General features: G+C 42.2%; 1 protein-coding gene across 8 annotated transcripts in view; it reads left to right on the top strand.

Annotated features, from left to right (window-relative positions):
- The window catches only part of RELCH (RAB11 binding and LisH domain, coiled-coil and HEAT repeat containing), a 122,652-nt gene extending 102,719 nt beyond the window's left edge, over window positions 1–19,933 (top strand). For all 8 annotated transcript variants that reach the window (XM_048839702.2, XM_048839698.2, XM_048839697.2 and 5 more), the window contains 2 exons: window positions 5,373–5,443; window positions 18,060–19,933. In XM_048839702.2, coding sequence (XP_048695659.2) covers window positions 5,373–5,443; window positions 18,060–18,180 — 192 coding nt within the window. In that variant the 3' untranslated portion in view covers window positions 18,181–19,933. The remainder of the gene's footprint in view (window positions 1–5,372; window positions 5,444–18,059) is intronic.
- The last annotated feature ends 385 nt before the right edge of the window (window positions 19,934–20,318 follow it).

Below are 20,318 nucleotides of genomic sequence, written 5' to 3'. Positions count from 1 at the left end.
TAAGTTTGCAGATGACTCCAGGCTCGGAGGGGGGGTTGCAAGTGCTTTGGAGGATAGGATTAAAATTCAAAATGATCTGGACAAACTGGAGAAATGGTCTAAAGTAAATAGGATGAAATGCAATAAGGACAAATGCAAAGTACTCCATGTAGGAAAGAACAATCAATTGCACACATACAAAATGGGATATAACGGCATAGGAAGGAGAACTGCAGAAAGGGATCTTGGGGGTCATAGTGGATCACAAGCTAAATGTAAACAGTGTAACACCACTGCAAAACAAAAAAGTGAACATTCTGGGGTGTATTAGCAGGAGTGTTGTAAGCAAGATACGAGAAGTAATTCTTCCGTTCAACTCGCTACTGAGTAGGCCTTAACTGGAATATTGTGTCCAGTTCTGGCTGCCATATTTCAAGAAAGATGTGGACAAATTGGAGAGAGTCCAGAGAAGAGCAACAAAAATGATTAAAGGTCTAGAAAACATGACCTATAAGGGAAGACTGAAAAAATTGGGTCTGTTTAGTCTGGAGAAGAGAAGACTGAGAGGGACTTAACAGTTTTCAAGTACATAAAAAGTTGTTACAAAATGGAGGAGGGATAAAAATTGTTCTTTTTAACCTGTGAGGCTAAGTCAAGAAGCAATGGGCTTAAATTGCAACAGAATTCAACCCTGGGGGAATCCCATGAGACTCTATTCTGTAGGAGTTTTAGGCCTGCTCTTCAATACTTAATAATATAAACCCTGCTCCTGGCTGTGTTTATATTTTAATAAACTTTGGTGTATCTTTTTCTGGTTTTGGTTAATGGTTAATAAAATGTGTATCTTATATAGGAAAAATAGAATTAGAGGTGAAGAATATTAAAATGTGGGACTTTCTAGCCTTAGAAGGAAAGAATCTGACTCTGACTTCGGAAGGGTGAGTCAGGAGTGACAGTAATAATCTGAACATCAGTCAGAGGTGACAAGAATTGCACTTCCCTTACCCCAAGTGCTCTTGGAAAGGATCTGGCATGGGTCAGTCAGTGTATGCACGGAAGAGTTGAATGATTTTGTGTCTACAAAAAGTAAAGATAAATTAAAAAGCTGCAGCAGATGAAAGTTGTCTAGTTTCATTTCTTCTCAACCATTTTATCATATTCAGTAATGGCTTATATTATCTGAAAAAGTAACTTTTTGAGGAACATATCTAGGATTAAGGTAAAAGATTGTGTGTTGCCATCATTGCATGTAGTGGAACCAATTAGTTTTGTTTAGGTTTATGTATTAGTTTACATAATGTGTAAGGTTTAGGGCTTTGCTAGGTTGAATAAGACGGCTTTAAATTGAAGCTAAAGAACTTGTGTACGCAAATTTGGTTCTCATGATCTGGAAAAGACTGAAGAATTTAGATTCATATTAGTATGTCATAACTTGGAGCAATTCGATCTTGAGACCTGTTCATCAATGACTTGGCTTTCTAGCAACTGTGGCCATGTTGTCCAACATACCACTTCAGACACCAGTGTGATCTTTTGGATCACAAGGGCATGTCTTTAACAATAGTACATTTATCTTTCACTCTTCCTTGGCTCATTGGTCTGCAAGAGAGTTGCTTTTGTCTGCTAGATGAAGTCACAAGCTCCAAAGTCAGCATACATTGGTATATCATTAAGATCTCCAAGAAACAGGGTTTCTAAAATCGGTTGTCATGCTCCATCCCGTGGCAGATGTTTGCCTTGATGGATAATATCAAATGCCTTATTTTTCATGGATGAACACAGATCTGGTCTTTCCTCTAGTGTAGCCTCTGATCCCATGTTAGTAGACCCGCATACTCACCCAGTCTTCCCCAAAATCTTTCAAATTTCCCTAGGCATAATTAGACTTCCTGAGTTTGTTGTTATTGAGTTATTATCTGGATTGGACAGAACCATTTGGCTAACATCAGATTGCTTGTGACATTTAGGAACAAATTCAGGAGTGAATCACGCTCTGTTCAAATTGTCTAAAAGGCTTGTATTCAATCCTGTCGTTATGCCAGATGATCTGTGGGCCAGTTCCACTTGGTTTTAGGCAGCGTCTGAGAAACGTCTCTGACTCTGAAATTCCTAAAGCTGCCACATGACACTATATTTACATTTTTATTTCTTCCCTACTTGTTTTGGGAAAGAAGTCCTCTACTTAAGACAACTAAATATTGAAAAATGTAATAAGTGCTCGTATACAAATGCAAGAAGTCTAAATACTAAGATTGGTAAACTTGAATGCCTGAGGATATTGCTATGATAGGCATTACATAAACTAGATGGAATGATGATAATCAATGGGACATGGTAATACTAGGGTACTAGAGTAGGTCACACTGGTGTGTGGTGCTACTATTTGACAAAGAAAGCGTAGGGTCAACTATAGAAAAAATCTTAAATAGATCAAACAGTACCACAGAATCTCGATGGTTAGAAATTCCATGCTTGAATAATAAGAGTATAGCAGTAGGAATATTCTTGTAACCACCTGACCAGGATGGTGATGGTGAAATGCTCAGGGAGATTAGAGAGATTACAAAAACAGTTGAAATCCCCAATTACTGGATTTTCTATCCCCATATTGACATCTTACCTCATGATTGGATGCAGAGATAAAATTTCAAGACACGGTTGACTTCTGGTTGGAGCAGCTAGTCCTGGAACCCACAAGGGGAGAAGCAATTCTTGATTGAGTCCTAAGAGGAGTACAGGATCTGGTCCAAGAGATGAATATAGCTGAACCGCTCAGTAATCATGTAAATAAATTTAACATCCTTGGGAGGGCAGGGGGGAATTCCAAAGAATCCCACCACAGTAGCATTTAACTTCAAAAAGGGGAACTACACAACAATAAGGAGGCTCGTTAAACAGAAGTTAAAAGGAACAGTCACAAGAGTGAAATGGCTGCAAGCTGCATGAAAACTTTTTTAAAAACACCATAATAGAGGCTCAAACTTTATGTATACCCCAAATTAAAAAAAAAAGGGGGGGGGGGGACCAAAAGTGATGCCACCATTGCTAAACAGAGTAAAAGAGGCAGATAGAGATAAAATGATATCTTTTAAAAATTGGAAGTGAAATCCTACTGAAGGAAATAAAAAGGAACATAAACTCTGGCAAGTCAAGTGTACAAGTATGATTAGGCAGACCAAACAAGAATTGGAAGAGCAGCAAGCAAAAGACACAAACTAACATTAAAAAAAAAAATTAAGTGCATCAGAAGCAGGAAGCCTGCAAAACAGCTAGTGGGGCCACTGGCGATAGATGCTAAAGGGGCACTCCAGGGAAACAAGGCTGTTGTGGAGAAGCTAAACAAATTCTTTTCAGTCTTCACTGCATCGGATGTGAAAAGCCATTCTTTTTAGGTGGCATATCTGAAGAATTGTCCCAGACTGAGGTGTCAATAGAGGGTAAATTGCCGTGTTCTGTTCATTCCCTTTGAAGCATCTAGCATCTGTCAAGACAGGATACTAGGCCAGATGGACCAATGGTCCAACCCAGTATCTGTTCTTATGTTATGTAAGTAATCAGCTCTCTACCGTGGGGTTAGTTATGAATCAATCTCTTGAGAAGGGATCTGCAGAGGTGTTTAGGTCCTTGCTGCATTAACCCATACCTCTCTTAGCCAATACCATGGCAACTGTGGTCATTCAAGGTATTAAGGCTGGAGAAAGTGGGACGAGGCTACTGATCAGGTATTTAGTGAGGGGTTCCTTATTCTGGAAAGCATATGGAGCCCTGGCTAGGTGCTCTTTATATATCTGTAGAACTGAATACATTTAAGATTTTGTTCTTTTACTTATATAACTTATAACTGGTACAGTTTAGAAATTTTAATACACTTTTGATCAAGATAGGAAGCCTGCTTACCTTTTAATTGGAATTCTGAATATATTGCCTCTGCACGTTCATACTTTCATATTTAGTAGTCCTCCAACACTAGTATGTTCAAAATAATTGAAGTCAACCAGAACCTCAGTCCTGCAGATAACTTCACACCACAGTTGAGGACTGGACCTGTGTGTGCATATGGCCCCAATGATTGTTCCTTTCCTAATGGTGCCAAGACTTCTGACACTCAAGTGTATGTTCCCAATGGTGTGGATCTGCTGAGATAACATGGCTCTGAGAACTTCAGTAAATTTTGTGTCTATCTCCAGCCCTGTTCTATCCTTAAACTCTCTGTGAGACTGCCAGCAAGGATATTGGTAGCGATGGTGACTCTCTTGATGCAGGCACCTTATTGCTGCATATTTTACCATTCATCCTTTAGGAAGGGATGAATGATTTCATCAGGCTTTGGCTATATCTGAGGCTTTATGATTAACTCAATAGGAACCAAGAAGTGAATCAAGGAAAGTCCTTGGCTTTCTGCCAAGCCATGAGCCAGTGAAAGCTTCAGGTGATTAGTTTGTGCACTAGATATACGTTTTTAATGTCAATCCATGCATTATTACTGATTTACATAACTGTTCCAACTGCAGTTTTTCTGTTTTGTTAAAGACAATACCTTAGTGTTTCAGCTTTCATTTTTATTATCTGTGACAAATGTGTTGTATGCTTTATTCCAGAACACAGGATCTCTGCTAAAACTGACTCCTTTTCAATCAGCCACATTCAATGCCTAACGTTTGCATGTACGCGCGTGCGCACACAGACACAAATTAAGAATGTTTCCTCACTTTAGAAATACAGAAACAACAGACTGCTTTTTTCACATTCTGTCTTAAAGATTATGTGTAAACCTGTAAAATAAGAATTTTTAAAGGAGGTGCCCACAGGCCTCAATTTATAGCAACGCTTGCAGACACTATTGTAATGATGCACCAGCTTACAATAACACTTCCTTTCTATAAAAGAAAAGTAGCACAGGATACCATCTCAACTTTTATCATCTTTACTTTGGTACCCAATACCTCTAACGATAACTTTAAGGGTTAACACTATAAGCCAAAACCGAGCATGCAAATGCAAATTAATTATCAAGATAAATCTGTAAAGACCAGAAATGTAAGTTTTTTATAAATGTACGTTGAAAAATGAAGTAAAGCTATGGTCTAAGATGAAAAATCAGAGTGGTTGTGCTTTGATTCATTACAAGAAAGGCATCTTTGAACACAGTAACGATCTAAATAAAAATGTCTTCCTTGAAACATTCTAAATAGTCTTGATGCTTGTAACCACAGAACAGTGTCATTAGTTATTTGCATTTTAAAGGCGCTTGAAAATGTAATGCACCCTTTAAAATTCTAGCTCTTTCTTAGCTTGTGCTAGAATTAGAGGGGGTTTGCTTTAGTTTTAACCAGAAATATTAACATTAGAAGAACATACCTTTCAAATCCTATTTTCCTCTTTGGTGGTTTTAGGTTATTTTAAGCTCCATGATAAAGGAGTGTGAACAGAAAGTGGAAAACAAGACTGTCCAAGAACCACAAGGGTAAGGCATCGACTGCTTTTTGGGGAAGGGGGAGCAGCCTTTTTTTATTTTTTGTTTTAAATAATGGTCAAAGAATTTTGTGGGTGTCTTCCTGAGTGCTGTGCCGTTCTCTAGTCCAAGGCTTGCACCTGTGAATCCTGTTTTGACATAATCTATATTTAGAAGCAGATTTCAGGAACTTTGTCCAAACTCAGTTTGTGGTTGTTGCTGTATCCAGTATATAATGTAGAGCAGTGCACTTTCATCTACTTGGTGGAAATGAAGTTCTTGTTTTCGCATGTTGTTTTGTTCTTACGCTTCTGACCCATCAGAAGCAATAATTGAAATATTGTCCTATATCTAATAAGACATAGATGCTAACTGGCTACTGGAAGAAATACTTTTGGACACAGTAAATGACTATTTTCAGGACTGAATAACTTTTTCAGCATAGTAAATGAGACCCTTTAAGTCAGGGATGGGCAAACTTTTTGGCCCGAGGGCCACATCTGGCTATGGAAATTGTATGGCGGGCCATGAATGCTCATGAAATTGGGGGTTGGGGTGTGGGAGGGCTCTGACTGGAGGTGTGGGCTCTGGGGTGTGGCCAGAAATGAGGAGTTCAGGGTGCAGGAAGGGGCTCTGGGCTGGGAAAGAGGGCTGGGGGCTCTGGGCTAGGGCAGGGGGTTCGGGTGCAGAGGGGAGGGGGGAGGGCTCTAGCTGGGGCTGTGGGCTCTGGGGTGGGGCTGGGGGTGCAGGAGGTTGCCCTGGGCTGGGACGGAGGGGTTCGGAGGGCGGGAGAGGGATCAGGGCTGGGGAAGGAGGTTGGGGTGCAGGAGGGAGTCAGGGGTGCAGGCTCCAGGCGGCTCTTACCTCCAGCAGCTCGCAGAAGCAGCGACATGTCCCCCACTCCAGCTCCTACGCGGAGGCATGACCAGGCGACTCTGAACGCTGCCCTGTCCACAGGCGCCACCTCTGCAGCTCCCACTGGCTGCAGTTCCCATCCAATGGGAGCTGAGGAGCAGCATGCAGCGCCTCCTGGCTGCCCCTACATGTAGGAGCCAGAGAGGGGACATGCCACTGCTTTTGGGAGCCACGTGGAGCAGGGCAAACCCCTGACCCCACTCTCCTGCTGGACCGCCAGAGTAGGGCAAGCTCTGAACCCCGCTGCCCGGCAAGAGCTTGAGGGCCGGATTAAAATGTCTGGAGGGCCTGATGCGGCCCCCGAGCCATAGTTTGCCCACCCCTGCTTTAAATTGTGGGAATTCAGCAGCATTGGCTTATAAAGAGAGAAAATCATCAAATGGCAAAGAAAGAGATTTGGGAGTCAGTTCCCAGCTCTGACACTGATTTTCAGTGTGACTCTGAGCAAGTCACTTAAACTCTCTCACTCTCCTTATCTGTAAAATATTGGTAAAACTACTTCTCAAGGTAACAAGGCTTGATTCTCAAATCACTTTGAAAATTAGGAAAGACGGAGTTTGTAAATATATGTTGTGGAATAGAACTGTTTTTGATGTAGAGGAGAATAGGCTTCAAACACATCTGGTTTAGCCCCTTGAACATGGCTATTAGTGCTTATGATATTGTGCACTGTCTGTAGCTGATAGTGAATAGATCATATAACAAGAATTGAACGAATCTTGCAGAGGTTAGCATCAGACCAACACTTGAAGGTACACTTGAAGACTTGACTTTGAGTCCACCGAGACTTCAAACAATGCCTAGGTTCTAAGCCAGCTTTTTTCTCAGTACTGGTCGTAGTATATGAAAAGTGAATTGATTCTGGCTAGTCATATATCATGGGGTAGCCGTGTTAGTCTGTATTCACAAAAACAACAAGAAGTCCTGTGGCACCTTAAAGGCTAACAGATTTATTTGGGCATAGTGGGTTTTTTACCCACGAAAGCTTATGCCCAAATAAATCTGTTAGTTTTTAAAGTGCCACCAGACTCCGTGTTGTTTTCGTGGCTAGTCATAGATACCTCTTATGAGGGAGAATAAATTCAAAGACTTTATAATCTTTGCAGAAAGAAAGCAGCATTTAAAATTTTGTACCTCTTTTGCTCTCTTAACAATATGGCTAAAGATATCAGAGATCATATTGGGCTAGTAACTAGTATATTTTCTAGGCTCAAACCTGCCATGTGCCACACTACATTAGTAAATGGAAACCAAGGAAGTAGCCTTTCAGAGCTTTATTTCACTGTGCACTCTTCACCTTTCATTGTACTCCTTCACTACCTCCATCTCTTCCCATTCCTCTGGGTGAAATCGGCAGAATTGAGGGAGAGAGAGGACCAGGCACGAAATGAAATAATTCAAAGTACAGTCGTTCTTCAGTGATCTTAATGTTCATTTGCTCGTGAAAAGTAGCAGAGGGTGGAGGAGCAACACAACAGGCAACAAAGCAGCAAGGGAGGGAGAGGGAAGTAGCCATTATTTTGCTTTGGTGACAAAGCACTGGTTATTGTGGTTAAAGCCTCAGGCACGTTCTCCTTTTTCAGGAAAAGTAGTAGAAAACCAGACAGGAGGAACAGGGGAAAGCAATCAGAGTGAAGGGCTAGGAGGCGCAGAGCAACACAACAAAAAAATAGATCAGAGAAAAGATAAGGAAGGCAGAGGTGACACAAACTTTGACCGGAGAAGAATGAGAAACTGAAAAGACAAAGGATAAAAGTGGACACGTTCAGAGATATCCCTGGTGTCTTTTTGGGTAGGACTAGGAGGAGAAGCTGTGGGCCTGGCTGTAAAGCATTTTTAACAGTAGCTGTTTGCTAGTGATTCACTCCTAGAATCTGTGCACCATTATAAGCGTTGGTTGCAGCACCTGTGATAAGAGGGCTTAGCTTGGCCCCAGCACAGTCTGCCACAGTACCTCCTTAGTAGATTTTGAAAACTATAAACATGAAAACCCCCATTCAGCCAGTCCTAACTTCATTTCACAATGAGAAGCACCTGTTTTGCAAATGAGCACTCTTTACCAGGGTTTTCTCTTCACTCTGTGCCCTCTGTACCTTTTAGCTTGTGCCAGCAGCAGCCACAAAGGGCAGTTAGAGCACAACATTTTGGTGTGCTGTGCAACTCTCACTCCTGCAGACTGTGCTGTGACGCAGTGTAAACATAACCTGGGTTCCTTTGGGAAGGTGAGAGAGTTGTCCTTAAGTCAAAAGCAACTCTCTTCACTTAGAAGCATTGATGGGCTTCTCTTTTTAATTGAACAGAGGAGTTACTTTGGGGGATGATGATGTGTTCTCTTCTATTAAGTATCTCTCTAAGTGGACAGGGTTGGTTTTGAATAAGACATACTGTTTTTTCTCTCTCTGGAGCTTTAGTCTAATGGTTGTTTTAGATTAACTGCAGTCTTAAAGAGCACTATAATAGCAAAAAACTTGAATCAAAATGTAACATTTTACAACTGAAGAAAACATTTTGATACCACATTGAGTACTTCCTGTGCAGTGTGGATACAAATATAAGTATTACGTGTGCATCAGTGACGCTGCATCCAATTAATTTCCCTCTTGAATGCTAACTACTGAGAAGTAAGATTGAAAAAGAGAAGTCTTCACAACGTGTCACGCTTGTTTCCTTTGTTTAACCTTCCCCTTTTTTGTATCTTTTCAGTATTGGATTTTTGTTGCAATATTTTTTCAAAAACGTGTCGAAATTTGATAGAAAATATTTAATGACTTAAGATATGTCCACACAAACTTCTCTGTTCTCCTAAAGCCAAATCAAAACTTGGTCATTTTATTAGAAACTTTAGATACCCTTTAAGTGGTTTGGTTTTTTTTAAATACATTTAAATCCTTTATAAAAATGTAGCCAAAAGGCAATCAAGTTACCAGTGTTTAGGAACATGATGCAAGGACTATTCTATCCAAATACATTTATAAAAAATAAAATTAAGCAAAATCAGTTGTAAACATTTATTTACTATAGCTCACCATATTTTCACCTCTTATATTAGAAATGTTGATTAGAGAGATTCTGAGATCACAAAAGGAATATGCTTTTGTGATGTAAAAACAAAACATGTCAAGTATTGTAACTCCTAAAGCTGTTTATGGACAGTTTTTCTTAAACTCATTTTTATATACGACAAAAGAGTTTGATCTTAAATAACCAACTTACTTTTAAAAAGTGATTTTACAAAGTGCACAGTAATATGAACGGATTTTCTGAATGTTTTGGCCCGAAGCCTCACCATAAATTGAAGGGAGTACTGTATAGCATGTAATACATGTAGACATCAGTCAAGTTAACATTTAAACACTATTTTTCTGTGTCATGAATTATATTTTTATGAGAAAACAGAAGAACTGTTGCATGGCTGCATCATTTAATAACATAAACTACTGGCTTTTAAGCTGTTACAATTAAAAAAAAACCTCTCAAACCTTTCAACCGAATTATAAGATATCTCACCTGATCAACATGTTTAACTATTTAAACTTGGTAATCCTGGACATGTTTCATAGACATACTTGTTTTTAAATGTTTCCACCTGTCTGGGTTATACTGTTGTAAGAACGTTATCCGTGAAAATCTGAACTTTATTGTTCCCGATTCTGAATTTGTTCTAAGTTCTAAAGTATTCCAGAAACTGACATTTTCTTTAGCTGTGACACTGAGTACGTTCCCAGATGTGAAGAACTCTGTGTAAGCTCGAAAGCTTGTCTCTCTTATCAAAAGATATTACCAGATATTATCTCTCTTACCAGAAGATATTAGATCACGCACTTTGTGTCTCTGATGTTTCCCTAAACCTTTTGTCATACGAGACTTTCAGAATGAAAATAAAATGTCTTTCAGTGCGTATTGATTAGTTCACTGTGTAGCTTCGGGCCCAGTATCCCTCAGTTTAAGACTGGTTTTCTTTTGCTGTCTCCGAGCCCAGGCTTTCTTCCTTTTCTGAAGTTAACCCAGTGCATTTCCTTTCACTGTTAATGCATGGAATAACTACTTTCCCTTCTAAAGCAGCTTTTTCTGGGACAGACTTGAATAACATAGGTTGAAGTGACTTCTAGTTCCTGAATAGCTGGTATTAAGTAAAAGTTTTGATTCTTTATATAATCATTATCCCCTTCTTTGATAGTCAAATCAAAGGGATATTGATTATGAAATCCAGCTTGCATCTTGACAATACAGTTTTCTTAGAGCAGCTAAGCTAAAAGCAAAGTATGCTACCAGTAGTTCCCAGACTGATCTGCAGATTGCTGCTGATCCATAGAGCTGACTGGTCACATGGCTCTCCATGTTTTCAGACTGCCAGATATCATTAAATGACCATTTAAAATATATTAAATACTTCCCTAATATTAAAGTTTGAGACTATAGACCAGGGGTGGGCAAATTTTTTGTCCTGAGGGCCACATTGGGGTTCCAAAACTGTATGGAGGGCCGGATAGGGAAGGCTGTGTCTCCCCAAACAGCCTGGCCTCTGCCCCCTCCCACTTCCCACCCCCTGACTATGCCCTCAGAACCCCCAACCTATCCAACCCCCCAGTTCCTTCTCCCCTGACCGCCTCCTCCGGGACCCCCCCACCCCTAACCGCACCCCTGGGACCCCACCCCCATCCAATCCCTCCTGCTCCCTGTTCCCTCACTGTCCCGACCCCTATCCACACCCCCACCCCCTGACAGGCCCCCCCAGGACTTCCATGCCTATCCAACCCCTGTCCCTTGACCGCCCCCCCCCCCCCCGCCCCAGAACCTCGGCCCCATCCAACTGCCCCTGTCCCCTGACTGCCCCCCGGAACCTCCTGCCCCTTATACAACCCCGCTCCCCGCCCCCTTACCATGCGGTGGAGAGCAGCATGTCTGGCAGCTGTGCCACCTGGCTGGAGCCTACCCTGTCGCCACGCTGCCCAGCAGGAGCTCGTAGTCCCGCCTCTCAGAGCGTTGGCGGCATGGCGAGCTGAGGCTGCGAGGGAGGGGGGGACAGTGCGGGAGGGTCCGGGAGCTCAAGGGCCAGGCAGGATGGTCCCGCGGGCTGTAGGTTGCCCACCTCTGCTATAGACTGTTGCCAAAGAGATCTTTTTATGATAACTTTTCACTTTTGCAAGGTTATAAATCATGAAATTACGCTAAATTCACTTAATCAGTGTCAGATCAGCACAATATATGCAGAGCCGTTATGTAAGAAGGTGATTTTTGTCATACGCTGACTAAAGAGAGAGAGATTGTGAGCCCAGGTTTCACACTTACGTTCTTAAGTGGACATCTAGACATCCAAATACAGATTTAGGGGCTCAGATGCAGAATTGAATATTGGGAAATGTTAAGTTTATAGAATAAAGTTTAAGAATAATATTGAGACATTTGATTTGTTGTTTCATTTTATGGCAAATAAGTTTTTCAAAGTATTCCTACAGCATATGATCTTACAGTAGTATATAGAGGCCATAGCCATGGGTCAAGACCCTAGTGTAGCAGGCACTGTACAAACATATAAGGCAATCTCTGACCCAGCACTTAATCTAGGATAATAGCAAGACTCAATAGCTAAAAGAAAAAAGATCAAAAGAAAAGACAGGGTTGATAGGATGCTGCAATAGTAACACGAACATGTGATGTATAATAAACTAGCTCTTATGGCGTAAGTGATACTTTTATCAGTTAAAAATGCATTTCTGTATTCAAGCAAGTGAGGATGAGATGTAAAGTACTTGCATGGTTTTATTTTTTTGTTTATGGAGATAGAATAGAACATAATGTCTTCTCTTTGAGTGCCGCTGTGCTCCAGGTAAAGAATATTCTTCTTCGAATGATGGTTCCTATATGTATCCCAATCATGGGTGCACATATGCGCCAGAAGGTTTTCTTAGCAGTCTCCATTAACCTGCATGTGCATCATGTCTCCCCTCGTATTCCCAGCCGAGGGTATAATAGGCTGTGTGGGTCGACGCCTCTCCACTTCCCTCTTACTGCTCCGTGGAGTCAGAACCCCTGTTCCTTCACACTGTTAGTTTTTTAACTAGAGAGTGATTTCACTAGTTCAATTATCAGTCTTGTACTTGTGCTTCTGTTTTGTTTTTTGGTGGGTAGCATAGATAGTTGTATATCGTTATAGTTAGTGATAGCGAAACCCCATCTGGGGTAAGCTTTCCCTTCCCCCACCCTCCTGGGACTGCTCCATGCTCCGGGGTTTAAAAACTGTTCCTTGTCCGTGCTCATTCTCCATGAGCAACGAGCACCAGCAGTGTCTGTATTGTCTCAGGGAAGCTCACATTGCAGCTCGTGGCACGATTTGTAAATCTTTCCCAACTCAGACTGAGGAGTTCCACCTCCAAAAATATCTAATGGAGGAAGCCATGAGGCCACATGCTCACTCGGATCCAGAACTGTTGGTGCCGTGTCCGTCGCTGGCGGTGAGTACTCCTCCCAGCACTCCACTGGCAGTCAAGGAGAAGCCCAGGCACGAGCATAAGAAGCACTCTCATGGGCATAAGAGTAGGTCCCTGTCAAGGGCTGCTCCTAAGCGCATCGTTTCCTCCCCAAACCAGGTCGGGTGAGATGTCGCATATTGACTCAGTCGCACTGGTGTCCGAGCTTCCATGGTTGGAGGGATGGAGGGACCGACGGTCATCCCTATACCTGCCCACCTGGAGCAGTCACCGGCGCACACACCGCCCATCCTGCTGCCACCTCTATACCAGCCAGAGCCACAGAAAACATGACTTCTGAGGGAAGATTGAAAAAATTGGGTTTATTTAGTCTGGAAAAGAGAAGACTGAGAGGGGACATGATAGTTTTCAAGTACATAAAAGGTTGTTACAAGGAGGAGGGAGAAAAATTGTTGTTCTTAACCTCTGAGGATAGGACTAGAAGCAATGGGCTTAAATTGTAGCAAGGGAGGTTTAGGTTGGACATTAGGAAAAACTTCCTAAGCGCTGGAATAAATTGCTAAGGAGGTTGTGGAATCTCCATCGTTGGAGATTTTTCAGAGCAGTTTAGAGAAACACACCTCTCAGGAATGGTCTAGATAATATTTAGTCCTGCCATGAGTGCAGGGGACTGGACTAGATGACCTCTCAAGATAACTTCTAGTGGTATGATTCCCCATTGGGCCTGGTTTGCTACTATTTACATGAAAGACACCTACTTCCACATCAACATTCACCCGACCCACCAGAAATTTCTCCATTTCCAGGTGGGACGCTACCACTACCACTTCCAAGTCCTCCCTTTCAGCAAAGCAGTGGCTCCATGAGTCTTCACGAAGGTCTTCACTGTCGCGGGCAGCCCAAATGCGCCGCCTCAGCTACTTCGTACACCCCTACCTGGACAGCTGGCTCCTTGTCGCGCTATCCCGACAAGAACTCATCTCTGCCATCCTTGCCCTTCGCACTCTCCTGACCACTCTAGGTATCTGCCTCAAGGAGGAGAAATCCATGTTCATACCTACACAATCAACTTTATTGGGGCGTGGCTTGACTCAATTGTGGCATGGGCCTTCCTTCCAGCAGACTGCTTCACAATGCTGACAGCCATAGTTGCAGAACTGCACCACAACCCACACACCATGGTCCACCCTTGCCTTTCCCTCCTGGGACATATGGCAGCCTTTATATCCATGACACTACATGCACATCTAGACATATGTTGCCTCCAATTCTGGATCCTCTCAATCTACAGACCCCACATGGACCATTTGGAGGCCAGAGTCACTATTGCCCAGGCGGTTCTGACCTCGCTTACATGGCGGACCAACTCTTCCAAGGTCGTGGTCGGTACCCCCTTCACCTCTCCCATCCTGCAGGCCACCATCACAACAGAAGTCTCCTTGGTGTTCAGGGGGTCCATCTAGACCATCACACAACCCAGGGTGTCTGGATACCAAAAGAGGCCAGAATGCACATAAATGTGCTCAAACTGAGGGCAGTCCATTTTGCGTACTAGGTGTTTCTTCTTTTCATTCAATCCCACCACATTCAAGTATGTCCGACACCATCGCAGCGGTAGTGTACGTCAACAAGAAGGATGACACCAAGTCTCCATCTCTCTGTTCAGAGTCCACCATCCACCTTTGGAACCAGTGCATCAAACACCATGTGAAGCTCCAAGTCATGTAGCTCCTGGGCACGCAAAATTCCCTGGCCAGCATGCTCAGCAGGACTCTCTACTTCAACCATGAGTGGGAATTGGACAATGCCACTCTTCACTACCTCTTCCTCAAATGGGGCACCCCACGCTGGGATCTCTTTGCCACTCACGAGAACTGCAAGTTGCCCCTTTATTGTTCCAGGGGAGCCATGGGGGAGGACTCGCAGGGTGACACTTATTCTCCTGCCCTGGACAGGTGACCTCTGCTATGCCTCCCCCCATTCCCATCCACCCGTAATGCAAGGTCCAATGGGACTGAGCTACCATAATACTCGTAGCTCCATTCTGACCCAATCAGTTTTGGTTCACAGACCTCCTCAGACTCCCTACCTGAATACTGATCCGCTTCAGAACACTCACAGATCTCCTCACACAAGATCGGGGCCGAGTCCAGCATCCCAACCTGGGCCCTCTTCACTTTGCAGCCTGGTTTTTGCTTGAGGATCGGGGTAGACAACGCTTGCTCCACCTTGGTGCGACACATCCTTACCCAAAGCAAGAGGGCATCCACCAGAGCCTGCTACCAAGTTAAATGGAGACTATTCATCTCATGGTTTCACCGCTGTCACCATCTATAGAGTACAATCTCCATAACTATCATTCTCAATTACCTCCTCAAGCTTGAGATGTCAGGCCTTGCCTCAGTTCTATACAGATCTACCTGGTAGCCCTTAATGCCTTTCTCTCCCAATGGAGGGGGTTCCTCTGTGTTTATGCACCCTACCACCATCTGCTTTATGAAAGGTCTCCTCAATACCTTCCCACCAGTACTCTGGTCCACATCCCGGTGGGACTTCAATCTCGTTCTCTCTGTCCTCACTAGAGCACCCTTCAAGCCAGTGGCAATGTGCTCCCTCTCACATCTCTCCATGAAAGGCATGTTCTTAGTGGCCATTACCTCAGCTAAATGGGTCAGCAAACTGGCAGTCAGGATGGTTGACCCCCCCTCCACACACACACACACACACTGTATTCCACAAGGATAAAGTTTCCTTACGGCTACACCCTAAGTTCCTGCCAAAAGTGGTGTCAGAGTTCCATCTTAATCAGTGCATCCACCTCCCTGTTTTCTGTCCCAAACCACACGCCTCCCATGCACACAGGATGCTGCATTCCCTCAAAGTCAGCCATGTGTTGGTGTTTTGCCTCTACAGAACCCACGCCTTTCACGCATCGGCCAAAATGTTTGAAACCATTGCCAACCAGTCCATGGGTCAAGCTTTCTCCTCCCAGCGAATCTCCAAATGGATCTCTGGGTGCATCCATGAATGCTACATGCTATCCGATGTACTGCCACCTGATAGTTACAGTACACTCTACACGAATGCACGCTGTCACATTGGTCTGTCTTGTGGACATCTCATGGCCAGACATCTGTTGAGCAGCAGCGTGGCACTCAGTACACATGTTCATATACCACTACACCATTGTCCAAGGGGCGGCTGTGGACGCTGCAGTGGGCTGTGCCATACTGCAGACTACATTTCCTCATACAGCCTCGCACTCACCTCCACACTAATCACTCTCGCTACTCACCCGTGTTTGGAATACCTATAGGGACCATCACTTGGAGAAGAGGAGGAGGTTACTTACCTGTAACTGGAGATTCTTCCAGATGTGTGGTCTCTATTTGTATTCCAATACCTGTCCTCCATCCTCTCTGCTGCGAACTGGCCTATTCAGGAGTAAGAGGGATCACTGGAGAGGCATCAACCCACACAGCTGATTATACCCTCGGCTGAGAGCACATGTGGGTCATCTGACACTGCTAAGAAAACCTTCCGGCGCATGGCACACATGTGCCCCCACGTTCGGAATACCAATAGGACCACACATCTCGAAGAACCTTCAGTTACAGGTAAGTAACTTCCTTTTTGGCTTATGGGAGAACAATTTATAACTAGTTTTCACTTACTTGACCTGCCCTGACATCCTGGCAGGTTTGAAATGTTGGTACTGTGTCTTGATTTCAGGAAATTCATTTTTATGGACTTGGATGCTGTAAGCACTTCAATAATTATCAAATAGTCAGAGTCCCTGCTGAGCTTTATAAGGAGGACTCCATTTTAATTTTAGTAAAACTTGGTGCTGCATTATGTTGACAGAAAGTTTGCCTCTACATTTTAACCACAAATGTCTTGGTGTAGTACAGGAAGTGCAGCACATTTATTAGCACTTCTGCCTTTTGTGATACTGCTTTATAGGAATGCTCTGCCTGGTGACACAGTTCTACTGTAGTGACCGTTATCTCTTTACCGAGAAGTTGAACACTCCAGTTCATTACAAATTCCAGCGGAGTGTCTGTGTGACTGTATGGCTTTTTAAAACCTATTGCCACACATTCAGGTTTCTTACCTTGAGTAGTTTTGGCTTTATTGCTTTTCTGAATCTGATTTGAGATAAGATGTGGTCTTCCAAATCTATAGTACTTGGACAAATGAAGGCTTAAAGTTTATATTTCCAACTAGACAGTGACGGAGTGGATGCTTCACAAAGGCATTCATCCTTGAGAAGTAATCGTCAAATTATTAAGCTAACATGAACATGAGAACTTCTAAAGATATTCAAAAGAATATGTAACAGCATTTTAAAGTGCTTCAGTAGGACTCTGTTTGAAGGACTTCTAGGGCTACGTTTTCCTGGAACTATGAATGTGGAAAACTACCATTTGGGTTGAAAGAACAGGAAGACTTGTGGCACCTTAGAGACTAACAAATTTATCTGAGCATAAGCTTTCGTGAGCTACAGCTCACTTCATCAGATGCATGCAGTGGAAAATACAGTAGGAAGATTGTATATACACAGAGAACATGAAACAATGGGTGTTATCATACACACTGTAACGAGAGTGATCAGTTAAGGTGAGCTATTACCAACAGGAGAGAAAAAAAACCTTTTGTAGTGATAATCAAGATGGGCCATTTCCAGCAGTTGACAAGAACGTGTGAGAAACTGGGGGGGAATAAACATGGGGAAACAGTTTTACTTTGTGTAATGACACATCCACTCCCCGTCTTTATTCAAGCCTAATTTAATGGTGTCCCATTTGCAAATTAAATTAGCCTTGAATAAAGACTGGGAGTGGATGTGTCATTACACAAAAGCTTATGCCCATGAAAGCTTATGCTCAAATAAATTGGATAGTCTCTAAGGTGCCACTAGTACTCCTGTTCTTTTTGCGGATACAGACTAACACGGCTGCTACTCTGAAACCTGTCATTTGGGTTGAGTGTGCTATTGGACCCTGACGTGCACAAGTAATATAGAAGCTTTGATTGTGCTTGAGACTCACTACCACTGTGGAGGCTGGAAGGAAATTGTTGTTTGTCTGGTATGTAGACTTGTCAACCAAGTGTGTCCTTGGGTGTGGCTTTTTCATAGCTATTCATAACAGCCTAGTCTTTCATGATTTTTAAACCATGAATGTGCTGATAAGACACTTACGTTGCCTATTAAACAGCAAACCACAGAATTCTTTGGAGTTTTTTAGTTCTCTTATGTAACTCATTTCTTAACTCTTTCCTAGCTCAATGTCAATTGCTGCAAGCCTTGTGAGTGAAGATACAAAGACCAAGTTTTTGAACAAAATGGGCCAGCTGACTACATCAGGTGCCATGTTGGCTAACGTGTTTCAGAGGAAGAAGTAAAATTTGGAAAAGAAATTCAAATAAACACTAAGATGGACCTCATGCAGACTGGTTCCTTGTACTTGAAGTTCTTGCCTTTTTATTTCCCCTGTCTGATGTTCTTGTAGTATAATTTTATTCTAACCTCCAAAGATATTTGCACTGCTTTTGAATATCGCTGTGTATCTGTTAATTTTTGGGTTATCTGTGGTTGATATAAAACTGAATTCATAGTCTGTACCAAGTCCCTGTTCTGTGTTCTTGTCTTTCCAGCATTTTTATATAGTGAAAGGTATTTTTTATTTTATTTTCTGACAAGATATCAGCAAAGTATTATACACGGAGCTATTACAATGGTACTTAAAATAATGTAAATTTGAAGTCATTGTCATAAAGTAATAAAAGTGGAGATTACTTATGTATTTAAATTATGAAAAAGTAGTGCAGAATTTTTTATGTTTCTAAAATGACAAGGAAGAGCCACCAGCACAAGTCTCTGCTTTTTGGATTGTGTTTTTGTAAGTACTGTACATTTCCAGTCTAGAGGAATTGGAGCACATAATGTATAGAACTACTTGCACTACATTGATCCATGGGAAACTTTCAGCATTTCAGATACTTCAGTGCATATTCTGTAAGTAGTTTATCAGATTCTCCAGATAAACCTCTTCTATCTGTTGAGGGGTTTTTTGTTTTTTTTACTTTAACTGAAGCACTTTAACTATTAGTCTACCTACTGAAAGGCACATGCCCTGATGAAAGAAAGTAAATTGATGATCAAGATAAATCTGACCAAGTAGTCAAGCTAAAAGGGTCTGACTCTTCCAGGGTCTTGTAAGATCCTCGGGTCAGAGCCAATACACTGCACTAGAGACATCTACAGACAGAACCACCATACGCAAAAAAGCAATCTCCTCTTCCCCTCGCTGCACAGTAGTGTGCAGTCTGATGGCTAAAAGCAGTAATTAGACTGGTTAGCTTATCTAACCCTCAGTTCAGACTTTGGAAGAAAATATTTTAAATAATAAATTAATGAGAATTTGTGACATACAAAATGTTTCTAAAATATTCTCAAGTAGATTATGTACGTGTTTATAAAATCCGTATACCTATTTTTAGAGAATAAAAGCAATCTTTAAAAGCAGTGTCTTTAACAATTATTAGGGTTTTTTTTATCCCTTTGACGAACATTGACAAAAAAGCATCTTCACAAATTCCAAGTCTGTCCTTGCTCTTATGGACACTTCCCACTATATTTTGGTTAATGTAAGCGTCTGAATGTAAACTAAAGTGCACATGTCAAACAAAAATTCTAAATGGAAAAAGTGAGAGATTCTCTGAAAGGGTCACAATACCATTAGAATTTGACGTATTAACTTTTTTTGGCAATTGGGGAAATGAAAGGAATGGATAGATAACGAAAGGATAGATTTCTGAAAGAGAATGTGAATGTAGTGCTCCCCAGGCACATAGCTAATACTCACTACTAATAGTCTTAACTACTTTGTATCTTTGCCTAATGGCACTGGATGCACATTGCCCAACATACTTGCAAAGTGAGAGCCTGCTACACCCATATCACAACAATCCTTTTTACACTGTACGAGAGGCCTTTTAACAGGCAGCTGAGTTCCTTCCCATAGCTTGTTACCATGAAATAACTATGCTCTTACACACTATCTGACTGTGAAATGATGAAGACGTTCCTGAAGAATTGGAAGTGGCTAACTTTCCTGTCAATTGTTCTGTTATAAATAAAGAGTTTTGCATATGAGCCTTGTATGTTTATTTCTAAGCATCACAAAGAAAGATTGCTACACCCAAAAGGCTGCAAGGAATCTCCTCAGTTTCCCTCCAATTTCTATTTTTTTATACATACGTAGTGTGGTGTGTGCATGTGTGTGTGTGTGCCTACCTACAGGCATGTGTACATAGTTAGATTACCTGATCTACAAAGTATGCCTGGCACAGATGTGGGCCTCATCTTGGAAAGACAGGAGATGGAAAGTCACACAGGAGTTGCTTTCCCATAGCAAAGCTCCACATTTGGAGAGACTGGAAAGGAATGGGGCACAGCTTGCAAGGTCCATCAAAGTCCTGAATGCTTCATGAGGTCCCAAGGACCCTTGTCAATTTATGTTTTACATCTAAGCAAATTC

This window comes from Caretta caretta, chromosome 2, assembly GCF_965140235.1.
Source record: "Caretta caretta isolate rCarCar2 chromosome 2, rCarCar1.hap1, whole genome shotgun sequence".
NCBI classification, from domain to species: Eukaryota; Metazoa; Chordata; order Testudines; family Cheloniidae; genus Caretta; species Caretta caretta.
Note: the sequence above shows the minus strand (reverse complement) of the source record. Positions and strands in the feature narration are given on the sequence as shown.